The 18847-nt window shown below is 47.8% G+C and overlaps 1 protein-coding gene across 3 annotated transcripts in view; it reads left to right on the top strand.

The window, feature by feature from the left end:
- ldlrad4a (low density lipoprotein receptor class A domain containing 4a) overlaps nt 1–18847 on the top strand; it is a 629055-nt gene that overhangs the window by 560527 nt on the left and 49681 nt on the right. For 2 of the 3 annotated variants that reach the window (XM_072468425.1, XM_072468426.1), the window contains one exon: nt 16329–16483. In XM_072468425.1, the coding sequence (XP_072324526.1) occupies nt 16329–16483 (155 nt within the window). Of the gene's footprint in view, nt 1–15225; nt 15634–16328; nt 16484–18847 lie in introns of those variants that run through there. The other variant, XM_072468427.1, reaches the window with a different exon arrangement.

The following is an 18847-nucleotide window of genomic DNA, read 5'->3' as shown; positions in this document are numbered from 1 at the left end:
TGCCCCGAGTCACTGTTCGTGTAGAGTCTGCGTTGGTCTCACCCTCACAACCCAAAGATGTGCAGTGTAGGTGGATTGACCACGCTAAATTGCCCCTTAATTGGAATTTTTTTTAAAAAAGTGAGTAAGTAGGTTGATGGGCATATAGCACTTCAGCACTGTGCATTTATTCAGGAGATAGACCCTTATTATCCCATTGTTATCCAGGACTCAATTTATGGTTAATTTATTTTCATTGTTTTAATTGCATTTAATTGGATATTGCCAGAGACCCAGGTTCGATTCCTGGCTTGGGTCACTATCTGTGCGGAGTGTGCACATTCTCCCTGTGTCTGCGTGGGTTTCCTCCGGGTGCTCCAGTTTCCTCCCACAAGTCCCTAAAGACGTGCTATTAGGTGAATTGGACATTCTGAATTCTCCCTCAGTGTACCCGAACAAGCGCTGGAGTGTGGTGGCTCGGGGATTTTCACAGTAACTTCAGTGCAGTGTTAATGTAAACCTACTTGTGACACTAATAAAGATTATTATATTATTGTGTTGTTCGTAATAAGTAATAGTGTAAATCGGTTTATACCAGCATCCTTCCAATCGAGAAGAACTCCTTTGATATTGCCTAAATGAGAAATGCAATTTAAGATGAGTAAAAAATGTGATCCACAGAGCAACAACTCCCCATAGTCTAGTGAAACTATGTTTTATGCAGAGCTGACAGATTTCATAACTTCATGTCTGCATAGGCTATTAGGTTATGCTTATCCTTTCATTGCACTGCCTGGTGAAAAGCTATAGATAACGTGGAATAGCTTATCGTAGATGCATTTGAAGTGACAAATATGCCAGGCACTCAAAGACTAATACAAGCATAGCCTTGTGGGCGGAATAAAAATGAGCCTTGCACTGCCTTGTCACATAGACAGCAGCCACTAACACAATTAGATTTTCATAGCATTCAGACAGCTTGAGTATCTAATACCTGACTGTCTAGCCAATACATCAGCCTTCCGGAGCTGCACAGCTTTGCTTCATCATTATATAATAGCCAAGCCTGAATAAAACAAAAGAAAGCCTCCCACTGCTTCTTCACTTTCAGAGTAAATACATGTAAATATTTCTGTGTACTGTAGCTCTTGCCTAATTATTTGAATGCAGTGAAATGTCAAATATAACTGTTTTTCCCAAGAGTTTGAAATTTTAAAATTAGATAATCACCAAAGGTAAAGACCAATTTACGAATGTTCATATGAATTTGGACAACCAAAAAATTTGATGGTGTAATCAGTTTAAGGACATCTTTAAGTTTACTGTTCCATAAATAAGATAATTGAAGGAATGGAATCATATTTTCATTTTGTACCTCTAATGATTTTGCTTTGCAATATAAAGATATCCAAGTGTAATATTCATACAGTACTAAATGCTCTTAACTACAAGGGCAGCAGGAGTAAGCATTTAAAACGTGTCCTGTTTCATTCCTGAGCAGCATCTGCTTTGAAAGCACAGTCCTTAGAGTGCTGTATATTATCTAGTTTCTGCTGTATTCCATGTATTTGGTCAACTGCTGAGATTTAATGTTGTGCCCTTGATATAGTTTGTTTGGGAAAAATGTATTTTTAAATTGTACCTCCCAGTAGATTTGGATGACCTTTGACTTCAAAATGAAATGAAATGAAAATCGTTTATTGTCACAGGTAGGCTTCAAATGAAGTTACTGTGAAAAGCCCCTAGTCGCCACATTCCGGCACCTGTAAATGCCTCTCTGATTTAAAGGTTCCTGTCGATTACAGGTACTAACAGACATTTTTTTTTTAACTTTGAGGCATCAAAGATGGGTCTAGGTGAAGCACTGACCCTTAACTTCTCGTTCCCCAGCGTCACAGTTAGGGGATACCCCAATGATGCGCTGGGGAATTGCTCTAAGAAGATCCCACATAAAGGTTTACCGGGAAATTTCCAGAACATAGAACATAGAAAAATACAGCACAGAACAGGCCCTTCGGCCCACGATGTTTGTCCTAGATTAATCATAGATTATAATAGAATTTACAGTGCAGAACGAGGCATTCGGCCCATTGAGTCTGCACCGGCTCTGCACCTCCCCTGGACAATTGTGCTGGACTGGGACCCATCCGACAGAAATTATTTCATAGATTATCATAGAATTTACAGTGCAGAAGGAGGCCATTCGGCCCATCGAGTCTGCACCGGCTCTTGGAAAGAGCATCCTACCCAAGGTCAACACCTCCACCCTATCCCAGTAACCCCACCCAACACTAAGGGCAATTTTGGCCACTAAGGGCAATTTATCATGGCCAATCCACCTAACCTGCACATCTTTGGACTGTGGGAGGAAACCGGAGCACCCAGAGGAAACCCACGCACACACGGGGAGGATGTGCAGACTCCGCACAGACAGTGACCCAAGCTGGAATCGAACCTGGGACCCTGAAGCTGTGAAGCAATTGTGCTATCCACAATGCTACCGTGCTGCCCTAAATCGCTAACGTCGAATGGTTCTGCCAGTTATACTCTGATAGTTACTCTGAAAGAGTTAGAAGGAAAAATTTTGTAAGGGCCACGAAGAATCCAGCACAAGTTTTAAGGATACAAAGTAATAACATTTATTTACTATAACATATATACATAACAGTAGCAGTAACTTCCCTTGCTCCATACTCCTTCCTGCTGGTTCCTGAACTGGCCAGCTTTATTTATACTAGGAGTTTACTAGTGGTTTCTCCGCCCCCCTCATTGGGGAAGCTCATACTCCCACAGGATTGTGGGATAGTCATTAGTCCCCAGCCAATGGTAAGTAGGCAGATTATAACATCCCTCCCCCCAAAGTCCAAGGAATCCACCGAAGACCTTGGCGAATGAGGGCGTCGGGCTCGTTTGGCCGCAGGCCGGACACCATTTGCACGTGGCGCTGGATCAGGCGGCGTGTAACGAGACGGAGACCGGCGCTTCCGTGATGAACGGCGCGGTTGTACATCCACGGCCCGTGGACCCGAGGATTCCCCCTCTGATGCATCCTGTGTCTCCATCTCGGAGTCAGAGTCTGCTAACTCCGTCATGTCAGCGTCTCTATCTCCATTCGGTCCCGTAACGACCTGCGCAGGCTTCGAGTGAGGCACCAGTGGAAGATTACACGTACATAAAAAGCAAGAGGGTAGCCAGGGAAAGGATTGGCCCACTGAAGGATAGGCAAGGGAATCCAATGTGTGGAGCCAGAGGAAATGGGCGAGGTACTAAATGAATACTTTGCATCAGTATTCACCAAAGAGAAGAAATTGGTAGATGTTGAGTCTGGAGAAGGGTGTGTAGATAGCCTGGGTCACATTGAGATCCAAAAAGACGAGGTGTTGGGTGTCTTAAAAAATATTAAGGTAGATAAGTCCCCAGGGCCTGATGGGATCTACCCCAGAATACTGAAGGAGGCTGGAGAGGAAATTGCTGAGGCCTTGACAGAAATCTTTGGTTCCTCGCTGTCTTCAGGGGATGTCCCGGAGGACTGGAGAATAGCCAATGTTGTTCCTCTGTTTAAGAAGGGTAGCAAGGATAATCCCGGGAACTACAGGCCGGTGAGCCTTACTTCAGTGGTAGGGAAATTACTGGAGAGAATTCTTCGAGACAGGATCTACTCCCATTTGGAAGCAAATGGACGTATTAGTGAGAGGCAGCACGGTTTTGTGAAGGGGAGGTCGTGTCTCACTAACTTGATAGTTTTTCGAGGAGGTCACTAAGATGATTGATGCAGGTAGGGCAGTGAATGTTGTCTATATGGACTTCAGTAAGGCCTTTGACAAGGTCCCTCATGGTAGACTAGTACAAAAGGTGAAGTCACACGGGATCAGGGGTGAGCTGGCAAGGTGGATACAGAACTGGCTAGGCCATAGAAGGCAGAGAGTAGCAATGGAAGGATGCTTTTCTCATTGGAGGGCTGTGACCAGTGGTGTTCCACAGGGATCAGTGCTGGGACCTTTGCTCTTTGTAGTATATATAAATGATTTGGAGGAAAATGTAACTGGTCTGATTAGTAAGTTTGCAGACGACACAAAGGTTGGTGGAATTGCGGATAGCGATGAGGACTGTCGGAGGATACAGCAGGATTTAGATTGTTTGGAGACTTGGGCGGAGAGATGGCAGATGGAGTTTAATCCGGACAAATGTGATGTAATGTATTTTGGAAGGTCTAATGCAGGTAGGGAATATACAGTGAATGGTAGAACCCTCAAGAGTATTGAAAGTCAAAGAGATCTAGGAGTACAGGTCCACAGGTCATTGAAAGGGGCAACACAGGTGGAGAAGGTAGTCAAGAAGGCATACGGCATGCTTGCCTTCATTGGCCGGGGCATTGAGTATAAGAATTGGCAAGTCATGTTGCAGCTGTATAGAACCTGTTTAGAGGATGTGCTGCCATTGCAACCGCAAATGGCGCAACCAGTCCCGACCCAACAGGCTGGGCCCATGGCCGCGCACCACGATAAGTGGGAAATGCCCCTCCTGGCGTCCATAGACAACAGGGGTCATTGTAGTTCCTCCGATGTCCAGTGGTTCCCCCGTGTAGGTGGCCAACATGGCCTGTGAGTCGGTTAATGTAAGGGTCTGTATACCCTGCTTGATGCGGTCGAATGTCCTCTGGGCGATCACGGAGACCGCTGCGCCAGTATCCAACTCCATCTCAAGCGGGTGGCCATTGACCCATACTGTCACCTTAATGGGGGCCACACGGGGAGCTGCCACACAATGCAGCTGCAGGCAGTCGTCCTCCGTCTCCACGTCCTCAGGAGTAGTCGCCGCAGGTTCATTCACATGGAAGGTACGGCTTCTGGGCTGGTCCCAGTTACGGCCCCTGGGCTGGTCCCAGTTTCGGTCGGAACGACGGCCGCCCCCAGGACCGCCGTCCGTGACGGGGTCGGCGCCTACAAGTCTGACATGGACAAGGCTCCTCATCCATTGGCTCTGGAGAAGGCTCCCTTCGGGGAGGAATGTCCGACGGCCACTGGCGTCAGTCCGGACGTTGCCTCGCCCAAGGTACCGCAGGAGTGCGGGGGGACATTTTCGGATGGAAGGGGTTGCGCCCCAAGGCATGCACTTCCATTCCCTGTAGCTCCTGTACTCCTCGCTCTGCGCTCTCTCGGGACAATACTATTTGATTGGCCTGTTGAAAAGTCAATGTTGTCTCCGCTAACAACTTTCTCTGGGTGGCCGCATTGTTAATACCGCAAACCAAACAGTTGCGTAACATTTCTGACAAGGTCTCACCATAGTCACAGTACTCCGCAATCCTGCGTAGCCTGGATAGAAAATCGGCAAGGGATTCTCCAGGGGTCCTCTCAGCGGTATTAAACCGGTAACGCTGGACTATCGTGGACGGGGTTGGGTTAAAATGTTACCCCACTATATTCACAAGTTCATCAAACGTTTTGGTGTCCGGCGCAGCTGGGTACGTAAGGCTCCTAATCACCCCAAACGTATGCGGGCCGCAGGCGGTGAGCAATATGACCACCTGGCGCTCGTTTCGGTGATATTGTTTGCCCGGAAATAGTAACGCATCCGTTGTGTGGACTGGTTCCAGCTTTCCAGCGCAGCATCAAAAACATCCAAACGTCCGTACAGAGGCATGGTATAATAGAAAACAACTTCCAACCTGTATCCAACAAAAGTCCAGGTAGGTGGCTTCAGCAGTGTAGACAGCTACTCACTTTAACCTTCGTTGCCAGTTTTGTAAGGGCCACGAAGAATCCAGCACAAGTTTTAAGGATACAAAGTAATAACATTTATTTACTATAGCATATATACATAACAGTAGCAGTAACTTCCCTTGCTCCATACTCCTTCCTGCTGGTTCCTGAACTGGCCAGCTTTATTTATACTAGGAGTTTACTAGTGGTTTCTCCGCCCCCCTCATTGGGGAAGCTCATACTCCCACAGGATTGTGGGATAGTCATTAGTCCCCAGCCAATGGTAAGCAGGCAGGTTATAACAAAAAAGATAATTTCTAACTCCAGAGTAACTATCTAAACACCCAAACCAAGCCTCATACGGAACACCCGGCACCCAAACGATCCCCCAGTGGAGCACTCAAACTATCCCCGACACCCCCTCCCCTCTCCAGTCTGACCCAATCCCCCCCCGCCCACTTCCTCCGTTCCAGTCTCCCCCCGATTGTCCGAACCACTTACCTTTGAAACTTACCATCTCCCTTTAAATTGTCCCTTTAAATATCTCCTTTACCCCCACTAGTGCCGTAAAAACAGGACCCCAGTTACTCCTCGCTGATGCAGCTTCGCTGCTCCTCTTTCACCCATCTGAGTGAGGAAGACAAGACAGGGGCTTTGGAATTTTAGCAAGGGTAAGTCCATCCACGCTTGCAATCCACCAGGGCTTTCCACTCTGAGTAAGTTACAGGTCATTCCTTCATTAGAAGAATATTGAACACCTTTGAGGTAAGATTTTGGATTTCCACAATGACATGTTAGCATTATGTTCATTAGATAAGTTTAGATGAGGGCATCATGGCGTATGCATCCAAAGTTATTTTATAAAGCTTAAATCTTCCCTCATTGTTTCATCTAACGATATCTTAAAATAATCAAAGATTTGTATTTATCTGGAAGACCATTTTAAGTGTTCACATTTTGCATGAAGCAATGTTTAACGATATTTGTTCTAAATGTTCATTTTGTGTCTAATGTCTTGGTTTGCATTAAAGCAGCACTATTAATTTACCTTATCTACACTTTTTCCTACATTTTAATTCATTCTTGGAATATAACCCATATTTATTACCACTGAAAAGGCAATAGCGGGTCACCTTGAGCAATTATTTTGTAGGTTTTCTTCCCGAAAGGATATTAGTGAATCGATCTGGCAACTTTAATGGTGATGTTTCTGGTGCCAACATACAATTCACCAAATTTATTGATTCTAATTTCACAACTCTCCATGTTTGAACTCACTTCCTCCGGATTTCTAGTCCAATTCTACAAACTGTTTCATTATCTTACTTCTGTAAAGCCACTCGTTATTTTCACTTCCTCCATTCCTTTACTACACCGCAATCCATTGAATGTAGCATCAGTTTCTTGACAGTTCTGTTTACTATCTCTTAAGGTTTGAATGTATCATTCTATGACTTATTGGCCAGAATTAAACACTGGTATTAAAAGGCGCAGTCTAAGAAGATTAATATGACAACAATAACAAATTATAGCACTTTAACATAATGAAAAATCCCAAGGCACTTCACGAGAGCATTATAAAACGAAGTATGATCCCAAGATACATCGGTAGATTTTAGGTCAGATGACTAAAAGATTAGGTCAGATGACAAAGTTCAGTCAAAGAGGTGGGTTTTAATGGTTTTAATTGAGAAAGGTAAGGTGAAGAGATGTAAGGAGGAAATTCCAGGGGCGGGATTGTCTGTCGGCCGACGCCGAAATAGGGAAACGCAATTGGGTGGAGAATTGATTCCGACACCGAAATTGCAGCAGGTGCCAACTTGACGCCAAATCTCAATTCTCCGTCGCCTTGACAACGGCGTCAGTGCATTCCGGAATGTACGTACAGTAAACACCCTTTGCATATAATTAGCAGGCTTGACCTGGTATTCTGCGAGGCGTCCGCGATTCTCCAACTCAAATGGCCCGAATTCTCGGCGGAATTTCATTTGTGCTTTTAAAAATCGTGAAACTGGCGTCGTGGCTGATGAGGGAGAGAGAGATGGTAGGACACAGAGAGGCGCGACTGTGGGCTGCCGGGCTGGACATTGACCGGGCTGGCTGGGGTGGGGAGGGGACGGGGGAACGGGCCGAGTGGTCAGGGTGATCCCCCCACAGGACTGGGGCAATGCCCAGCCATGGACCGCCATTGCTGCGGCCTGCAAGGCAACTATCTTGCTGCCACTGACCACCCACCTTAGCCCCTGGTTCTGCAGAGTGACACCGGCCCTATGGATGCCCCCAGTCCACCACCCCCCCCATACCCCACACCCCACCCTGCACCATACCCCCACCACCCAACCGGCCACCACCCGCCGGCAGGGCATCAGACGGCCCACCTAGGGCAACGGCCACTGTAGCCCCTACAGGGGCACCGGGTGAGGGCCGTGGAGCGTACCGCTGGCAAGGGCAGCGGCAGCCGTTGGTACCTCTGGCAGCAGGGATGGGCGCCAGGGCCAGAGGCCTCCAAGGTGCCGGGCACCGATGGGGCCAGGGGTGTGGAGATGGGGGGTGGGGGGGGGGGGAATGCGGGGGCAGAGCCCACAGTGCCAACCGGGGCCACCATGTAGCCCGTCACACCTGGTTGGGCAGGGGGTTTCGTAGCATGCTAACATGTCAGCCTTTCACGCCCTGAAGACGATGGATATTGGAATTCAGCCAGCAATGGCTGCTTCCTGCTAGGCACCGCAACCCTGGGGGATGCCCTGCGACTGTATGAGCTGGTGCTGCTTGAGGAGGAGGAAGCCACAGCAGCGGGGTGTGCAGCAGTGGATCCTGCCCCAGAGGAACATTCCCACTGTGACTGGGCCATGCTCACGAGTGCCGCTGCAAGTCCAGGTGGCCCTGGCACATGACTGCCAGTGAGAGGGCAGTCCTTTCCTGCGCCTGTTTTCCCTAAGTTTTTTTTCTCATGTCTGAAATGATCTGTCCGGACTGTACGCAAAACAATACTTTTCACTGTACGTGATAATAAACAAATCCAAATCCAAACCCTCAGCCACCTCCTGTACAGAGTGGCCCAGGCCTTGGATATGTTGATCCGTGCCCAAAACCTTCGCCCCAAAGGCCTCCACTGTGGACACCACCCGTGCGGTGTTGGCCTGGGTGGCATGCTTGGTCGACGCCACCTCCTGCTCCTGCACACGGTTGAACTCCTCCAACCACACCTGCAGGTGCTGGATTCTCGCTGACAACCCCTCATGTAGTCCCTGCTCTGCGGTCCCTGCATCTCCACGACCAATGGGACCGTCTGTTCCAGAAGCCCGAAACCCGTCTGGACTGCAGCTCGTCCCTGGGGTCGACCCACCTTCTGAATGTCCACCCCTCAGGAGTTCCTATCTCCACCTGCTGTACTGGAGCATTTATGTGGTGCGCACCAGATAGTGTCCCAGGAGCCTCTTCACTAAAGTGCCCAACCGAGATGACTGTCTCTGGGTTGGCGAAGGGTGTTGGAGACAGCTGTGTTGGGAAATCAGTGTCATCCCCAGACTCGGGCTCCGATGTGTCTTGGGATTCGCGTCAAGTGCTCCCATCCGTGTCAATGACGCATCATTACTGATCGGCACCTGGGGTTCTGCCTGTGGCTATGGCAGTGGTTGGGGTCGGGGGCGGGGACACCAGAAGGGCCCGTCCCATCACCACCATATTCTGCAAGACACAAGACAAGGCGCATGATTGCACTGTGGGCCGGGGGTAGTGGGGGTGTGTTGGGGAGACGGAGGGGTGGTTGTGGAACAGAGGTGTGGGGGTGGTATATTGTTGAGGGTGGTGTGGGTGTGAGGGTGGTGTTGGGGTGATGGTGGGTGTTTTTAAAAATTTGTTCATGAGATGTGGGTATCGCTGGCTGGGCCAGCATTTATTGCCCATTCCTAATTGCCCTTGAGGGGGCAGTTAAGAGTCAACCACATTGTTGTGGGTCTGGAGTCACATGTAGGCTCGGCCAGGTAAGGACCAGATGGGTTTTTACGACAATCGACAATGGTTTCATGGTCATCATTAGACTTTTAATTCCAGGGGCGACATTCTCCGACCCCCCGCCGGGTCGGAGAATCGCCGGGGGCTGGCGTGAATCCCGCCCCCGCCGGTTGCCGAAGTCTCCGGCACCGGATATTCGGCGGGGGCGGGAATCGCGTTGCGCCGGTTGGCGGGCCCCCCCGCTCGATTCTCCGGCCCGGATGGGCAAAAGTTCCGCCGCTAAAATGCCTGTCCTGCCGGCGTAAATTAAATCACCTACCTTACCAGCGGGACAAGGCAGCGCGGGCGTGCTCCGGGGTCCTGGGGGGGGCGCGGGGCGATCTGGCTCCGGGGGGTGCCCCCACGGTGGCCTGGCTCGCGATCGGGGCCCACCGATCCGCGGGCGAGCCTGTGCCGTGGGGGCACTCTTTCCCTTCCGCCTCCGCCACGGTCTCCACCATGGCGGAGGTGGAAGAGACTCCCTCCACTGCGCATGCGTGGGAAACTGTCAGCGGCCGCTGACGCTCCCGCGCATGCGCCGCCCGGAGATGTCATTTCCGCGCCAGCTGGCGGGGCAACAAAGGCCGTTTCCGCCAGCTGGCGGGGCGGAAATTCCTCTGGTGTCGGCCTCGCCCCTCAATGTTGGGGCTCGGCCCCCAAAGATGCGGAGCATTCCGCACCTTTGGGGCGGCCCGATGCCCGTCTGATTGGCGCCGTTTTGGGCGCCAGTCTGCGGACATCGCGCCGTTTCCGGAGAATTTCGCCCCAGATTTCTGTTGAATTCAAATTTCACCATCTGCAGTGGGATTCGAACCCAGGTTCCCAGAGCATTACCTTGGGTTTCTGCTTTACTAGTCCAGTAAATAACACTCTGCCACCACCTCCCAAGGGGTGTGAGGGTGTTGTGGGGGGGATGACACACATGCCATGGGAACCACAACACAGTGGAGTCTCACATCCTCGCCTGATGCCGATCTACAACCCGGCGACTGCCCTTCCTTTGGGTCTGCCAATCATGTCTAGTGTCCTCTGTTCCACTGCGGTGAGGGGATGCAGGTCAGGCAGTCCCCCTCCAGACTTCTCCCGCTCCCGACAATTATGAGTGTCCTTCTCCTGAGTGGGGGAGAACAGAGTGTTAGACCGTCCGACGCATGCAGCCCAGGGTGTCGGGAGCCGGTGGTTTCAGTGGCCTGGGCACCTGACCATGGCAGCCGGTATGGGTGCCAGCATGTGGTGCCGGGTGGGGTTCACCCGCCTTCCGGGTTTGTTGATGGAGGTTGGTGCTTCCTACTCACCCTGACCGCCCTGAGGTGGTCATGCAGTTTTTTCTGGCACTACAGGCCGGTCCGGGCGGTGTTGCCCACGGTGCTGACCACCTCTGCCACCTGCGCCCAGGCCCGATGAACGGCGGCGGCTGGCAGCCTCCTTCCAGGTGGCGAAATCGACCGCCATTCCAGCAGAATTCTTCGCCGGGCAACCAGAGAGGCGAAGGCCCCGACATCGGTCTTCTTCCCCTCCATCAGTTACGGCTTTTCTGATATCGCCACCATCAGGTCCGGCCCGAAATCCACCCCCAGAATCTTTACTAGTGTCCCGAACACTCCTGCCCAATATTTCTAACTTCTCACAGCCCCAGAACATATGCGCATGATTTTCTGGTCCTTGCCCACACTTCTCACACTCGTATGCCACTCCCTGGAAGAACCCACTCATCCTCGCCTGAGACATGTGGACACTGCGTACCTCCTTAAACTGTATCAAACTCATCCTCACACACCAGGAGGTCGCATTCACCCCATGCAGTGCCTCACACTATACTCCCCAACCTATCTCCCCCCCACAACCCCTCCTTTCATTTCCCCTCTCATAATCAACTGATGTGTGGCCAATTCCGGAATCCCTCCTCGCAGCCTCCTCACGAACCCCACATCAACTTCATATACGTTCACCAGCACCACCAGCATCCCTTCAACACCCCGCTCACCAGCACGTTACTCCCGCCCGGACCCCTCACTTCTTTCGCACTCACAAACCCGGGCTGGATTCTCTCAAAATGGGACTATGATCCAAGGCCGGCGTAAAAACGCTGGAGTTTTACTCTGGAGATTCCTGCAGAAAAGATGAGCTGATTCAATGACCTGCAGGGGGCTAGCAGGGACCCAGAGTGATTCACGCAGCTTTAGCTGCGGATACGGCCCCCGCACTTCCGGTTTTGAGTCCGCGCATGTGCACGACAGCGGCCGCGCTGAGCGCCATGGTGGACTCGGACCATGGAGCCACACATAAAAACTAGACCCCCACCAATCGGCCACGCGCCCGAGCATCTGACAGCGCGGATCTGTCCCCCGGTGACCTATAAGGACCCCCCGGTGTCCAATCCCCCCGCCTCCCCACCAGGGCAGCCACGGACTGAGTCCGCAGCCACCACGCGAGCATCCCGACCAGCAATAGCAAGTTAGTTCCACGCCGTCGGAAACTCGGCCAGTCGGGAGTGGAGGATCGCTGGGCTGGCCTCTGTCAATGGGCCCCCAGCCACGCAGAGTAATCCATGATCACGCTGATTCTCGTGTCCCGGAGAATCAGCGCCCCCGCGCCAAACGCGATTTCGGAACGGGGCTGCGGAGAATCCAGCCCCCGCCCTCCGTCTTTTTACTCAGCAAAATGGCCACTCCCCTGTGACTTTGAGTCAAACCCCGAGCGAAATACCTCACCCACCCATTCCTTTCTCAGCCTAACCTGATCCCTCACGCAGAGGTGCGTCTCCTGTACAAAGCCCACCCCCGCCTCCAAACTCCTTAGGTGCGCAAAGACCCTTGATCTATTCACCTGCCCATTTAACCCCCACACATTCCATGTTATGAGACTTACCGGAGGCCTGCGCCTCCACTCCCCTCTACTGTGCGCCATCCTCCCCTACCGATTCTGTCCCTTTTAATTTCACCCTATACCAGGCCCATCCAAAATGGCCCCCTTCTCTCCCCATGACAATGCTTCTCCTCCAACACCGCCATGTCGCATCTCTTTGATAAAGTCATTGGCCTCCTCTGGGGTTTCAAGATTGTACTCCCGGCCTTCAAAAGTCATCCACAATTTCACCAGATACGGCACCCCAAACCTGATCAGAAAGAGAGCCACCTTGGCCCTTTTGAACCCAGCATGCCTTTTTGGCAGCTCTGCCCCAATGTTCTGGTATATTCGGACCTAGTTCACCTCCCATTCACAGTTCCGTTTCTCCCTGGTCCTCCCCAGGATCTCTTCCTTCTCCACAAACATGTGGAGCTTTACAATCACTGCCCGCGGTGGCTCACTCTGTTCTTGGCTTCTGCCTGAGAGACCTGTGCGCTCTATCCACCTCTGGGGCCTTGTCCAGCATCCCCTCCGCCACCAGCCCTGCGAGCATCCTCGAGACATATCTTGTGGCACTCGTTCCTTCCACTCCTTCAGGCAGGCCGACGATACACAGATTCTGTCTTCTAGGCTTGTTCTCCTGCTCTTCTACCTTTCCTCTTAATGACTTGTAAAGGTCCCCCAGAAGTCCAACCTCCCCCTCCAATGCCACCACCCGAGCACTGTGGTTCGATACCACCCTCTCCATCTCTCGGACCTGCGACCCTTGTGCCTCCAAACACTTGTCGACCCTTTCCTTCGAGCCTTTCAGGGTGCAACCGTTCCTTTGATGATCTTCGGTCGGTCTTCCTGCATTTCCTTCCTTTGTTGGCGAAACTCCTCTCTAATAAACGCCATTCACTGCTCCATCTGGGGTTTTCCAACCTGGGACAACCCTTCCCTCTCCGCCATCTTTCCAATTGCTACTGCGCCACAGATCTCTTCCAGTTCCTCGCCAGGTCTTTCACCTTCTTCTGCCGGGCTTGATAACCAGCAGACATGCCACTCACAGGGGGATCTTCACCTCCACACCTTCAACTACATTTTCCCATCAAAGTTCTCCCATTTTGGGGTAAAAAGAGCTCAGATCTACACCTTTGAGCTGGAGCTGCCCTGCGTGTAACCATTCACTCCATGGCCGCCACTGGAACTCCTGGCAACAGTTTGGTGTAGATAAACTGTGCACCATTAATACAAAATAGGTCCAGTCTGTAAATGTAGCAAAGAACAAAGAACAAAGAAAAGTGCAGCACAGGAACAGTCCCTTCGGCCCTCCAAGCCAATGCTGACCATGCTGCCTGACTAAACTACAATCTTCTACACTTCCTGGGTCCGTATCCCTCTATTCCCATCCTATTCATGTATTTGTCAAGATGCCCCTTAAATGTCACTATCGTCCCTGCTTCCACCACCTCCTCCAAAGAGACGGATAAAATAAACAACTCAAATCTCTGAAAAATAAATAAATGGGAAACAAAACAGTGGGATGCATTCTCCGCTGGCAAGGTTCTCCATTTCTTCGGCAGCGCACACCCGCCCGCGAGTTTCCTAGCTTTGTGGGGTGGCTACAATAGAAAATCCCATTGGCCAGCAGCGGAACGGAGAATCCCGCTGCTAATGAGGGCTCGACGGCCGAGAAACACTCGGCTGGGGAGGCGGAGAATTCACCCCAGTGTTTTACATGTTGCCAGTTAGCAACAGATATTATTATGCCTTATGTAACTTCTCGTGATTCCTTGATTCTTTAAGATAAAGGAGAAAAAAATACAACACATTTACATTGACACACCTGCCTTTAATATTATGAAAAATCGCTAAAAACAAGGAACCAAAAAAAGCCAGGCAAAAAACATTGTGTAGTTTCCTGTAAAAATGTTGTTTCATAGGTGTAATATTTGATCTTTATTTCTGAACCATTCCCGATCCCCTGATTTTGTGATATGCAATTATTATTTTTTTTAAATGGAGATGCAGATCATGTGCAAACATTAGATGGCCACCAAGGTCTTGTTAACTTGGTGACATCATGTTAATGATAGATATCCATATTTTTCAACATAGACACATTGCAACATTGCCTGCTAATTTTTGTTCTACTGTGCCCAGCAGGAAATGAACGGGTTATAATAACTGCTTACAAATACTGTTTATGGAAGTTTCACTCTCAGGGAGGATTGTGCATTAGTACTCATCCTGACTGTATAGAAGTAAAGCTTAGCTTGTTGAATGTGTCATAGATTCATTAGTTAAAGAAGAAATACTACATGTTTCTTGTGTGGACTGTCACGCACAATTTTAAAAATGATTTTTGACAGCTAAACGGCTAAATCTAAAGCATTGGAAAAAAGTGCAGTGGCATGACAGAATGTTTGGAAGAGCTTTGAGTGCACAATGTTGCCCTGAACATGTATATTTCAAAACCCCAAATATTGATTAACTTGCAATAGAACTTGCCAAAAATGTTTGGTTTACGAATATAGAGGATGATGTCTAATACAAGCTGATATTTTCAACGTCAGGGTTGTGAGGCAAGTAGCAAGAATTCTCCATAAGTTAGAGGGTGTTGCCTCATCCGTCCGTTGGACTTTGCACATACTCTCATGTGCTGTTCTAGTTTCCTTTGTGGTGAGCTGGCTGAAGAACCCAGAAGTTGAAATGTCTAGTTCTTTTCCTGTAGATTTAATTTTAGTAAACAACTAGCAAAAAAACTCCTTTGCCAAGCAAAAGAGACAAGGCCATAAGAATTATTAATCTGTTTCCACAGTGCAAGCAACATCCTGCCACACTGTGTGTGTTCTCGTCCATTGATTTCAGTTAATTTGTGGTCGTCATAGTCTGCTGTCTCTGCTACAGTGTTTAAGTCTAGCACCTGAGTATTTGTGATATCTACAGCGCATGCAAACATTGCGAAGCTTCACACTGCCTCTGAAGTCTGCCTCACTGTGCTAATGTAACATGTTCAAGTGCAGCTGGAAGTGCATTGCTGAATTCCACATCTTGATGATGCAGAGTGATGAAGTGAATGTCACCAATGTGAAGGTTACACAGTCAAATGACTGGAGTTGGGAAAAAGGTAGCTCTTTTTAAATCTTGTAAGATGTATTTTAGCTTCAGCAGGAGAGAACTTTTTTCACTAATTATCTAGGTTTTTATGTTTCAACTAGATACAATCAGGAGTTTGTTGAACTAATGTGCAACTGTCAAAATGCTATCAAGGAAGCCATTTTAAGCAAACATTACAAATTATAAGGATCTACATTTTTTTAAAGTGTGATCTGTCCTGACTGAAGGACGCAATAAGCTTGGGGCAAACGATACAGAGGTACAATGGGGAAAGGTTGCTGTTGAAGATGTTTTAGCCATATTACACTGAGAGGCTAGAAACTGTAGAATTTCTGGGCTGAATGCCTGACATTGAATGAATATTGAAATTGTGATGAGGCACCTCCAGAATGCAACATGCTGTATGGAGAAAAGTTGAATTCTATTGCATTTTCTGTACTATTCAATTTAAAGTATTTTGACCTTTTGCTGTATGCCTGACATGGAATGTCTATTGTAAGTATCAAGGGTATTGCAATTATATTGAGACACTTAGATTATCCTGTACAGAACAGAAAAGTTGAATTTAATCACATTTTCAGTAATATTCGATTTGCAATGTTTTGCAATGTGCTTATTACAAATTTCATAAATAAAGTATATTTTTGGGGAAAAAAATCAATCCTGGCAATTTTAAGCAATTTGTTTTCCTCTTTGTTGTTTCAGCTGAACAAGAATTTGTCAAGATAATCATCATTGTTGTAGTAATGACAGTGATGGTCGTTGTAATCATTTGCTTGCTGAACCACTATAAACTTTTAACACGGTCTTTCATAAACCGACAAAGTCAAGACAGGCGGCAAGAGGAAGCTCTGCAGCCAGTAAGTTCAACATTGTACACTTATTGTTCAAATTGAAACTATTTTACAAAATAAGTGGAAATATATATTGTAAACATATTACCAGATCATTCCAAAGGACCTTCTAAATATATGCTGACTTTTGTTTCCTAATTTGCTCATTCCACTGTTATTGAACTCTTTATTAACTTTTCATAACTTTGACTAGTTGCAGGAAGTGTAAGAATGTTCTGAATTAAAATCTTTTTAAACCTTTATTGGTCCATTTTTGCAAGGTGTGCATTTTTTGGACAGTAGACGGTGGCTTCTACAATTTTTAATGTAATATTATGTAATGAGAAACCTGTTGAATTTGAAAAGTGAAATGCACAGACTTTTTAAGGTTAGGAATTTCAAATTTTCTGCCTAAAATGTTTCCAGAGATTTTGCTTAGAAACTGCCTTGATTAACACATATCATAAAATATTTGGTTTCATTATGTTAAGAATCTTTATGTGTTTAAAGAGTATAACGTGGGTAAAAAAAATTCTCATGTGATTAAAGTGCAAATTAAGATAATTGGGAGTACATATAATTTGCATGAGGGTAAATAGATCTATGAAGTGGACAAGTTGGCAAAGATGTTTTGCACTTCTCGGAATTGTTGTAGGATTTCAATTTTTAAAAATTCTTTCATGCGATGTGTGCATTGCTGGCAAGACCAGCATATGTGTCCATTCGTTATTGCCCTTGAGGAGGTGATGGTAAGCTGTCTTCTTGAACCACCGATTTTGGGTATTCCCACTGTGTGGTTGGGAAGGGAGTTCAGGATTTTGATCCAGCGACACTGAAGAAATAGTGATATAGTTCCAAGTTTGGATGATGTGTGGCTAATGGGGAACTTGCAGGTGGTGGTTTCCCATGTTTTACTAGCCAGCAAGTTGTTGTGTGGAATACATTATTGGTGATGGAAAGTATTTCTCTCCCCTCCTCCACCCCTGCCCAACCTCCACCACAAGCCCCACAATCAGAAGAAACTAGCGGGTTGATTTTTATCTGTTGGTATAAATTGTTAAGAACTTGGGCTACTCCTACCATAGTGATAACAGGGTAATAGTACTCTCAATTATTGAGTCAGCTTATGAACATGTGATCAAGGAGAAGGAGTAGGCCATTCAGTCTCTACAGTGCAGAAGGAAGCCACTTGGCCCATCGAATCTGCACCAACCTTCCAAAAGCGCACTCTATCAAGGCCTACCTCCCCGCTGTATACCCTGTAGTGATATCTGTATGTGTTTTGTGTTAATATATGTTCAGCTAATGTAAAGTAAGTACAGACAGATGATCACTAGATGGCAACACTAACAGGAGCTATATAAGGAGTTTCCCGCTCTTTCTGTAGGTTAGTGTGTGTGGAGAACAGCTAGAGTGAAGACGTGATCAGATCAGAGTGCAGTGTAATATCATAATTGTTAGTTTAATCTTAACTCACTTATTTGTTTTACTAATCTAGTGTTAAAGTGAAAGAATTCACAAGATTATTATATATTACTCAATAAATAATTTGTCATCATATGGAAGACTTCGACTAGTTCTCATCAGAATTCAATACAACCTGGCAAGACAAAAGAGTAATATTTTTATTACAATGCAGTATTATAAAACCATAAGACATAGGAGTAGAATTAGGTCATTCGGCCCATCGAGTCTGCTCCACCATTCAATCATTGCTAATATTTCCTCATCCCCACCCTCCTGCCTTCTCCCCATAACCCCTGATCACCTTATTAATCAAGAACTTATTTATCTCTGTCTTAAAGACACTCAGTGATTTGGCCTCCACAGCCTTCTGCGGCAAAGAATTCCACATATTCACCACCCTCTGGCTGAAGAAATTCCTCCTCATCTCTGTTTTAAAGGATCGTCCCTTTAATCTGAGATGGTGTCCTCTGGTTCTAGTCTTTCCTACAAGTGGAAACATCCTCTCCACGTCCACTCTATCCAGGCCTCGCAGTATCTTGTACGTTTCAATAAGATCCCCCTCATCCTTCTAAACTCCAAGAGTACAGACCCAGAGTCCTCAACCATTCCTCGTACGACAAGTTCTTCATTCCAGGGATCATTTTTGTGAACCTCTGGACCCTTTCCAAGGCCAGCACATCCTTCCTTAGATACGGGGCCCAAAAGTGCTCACAATACTCCAAATGGGGTCTGGCCAGAGCCTTATACAGCCTCAGAAGTACATCCCTAGTCTTGTATTCTAGTCCTCTGGATATGAAAGCTAACGATGCATTTGCCTTCTTAATTGTTGACTGAACCTGCACGTTAACCTTAAGAGAATCGTGAACAAGGACTTCCAAGTCCCTTTGTGCTTCTGATTTCCTAAGCATTTCCCCATTTAGAAAA

The sequence above is a fragment of the Scyliorhinus torazame genome, chromosome 11 (assembly GCF_047496885.1).
Source record: "Scyliorhinus torazame isolate Kashiwa2021f chromosome 11, sScyTor2.1, whole genome shotgun sequence".
NCBI lineage: Eukaryota > Metazoa > Chordata > Chondrichthyes > Carcharhiniformes > Scyliorhinidae > Scyliorhinus > Scyliorhinus torazame.
The sequence above is the reverse complement of the archived record's forward strand: the minus strand, read 5'-3'. Positions and strand labels throughout refer to the sequence as shown.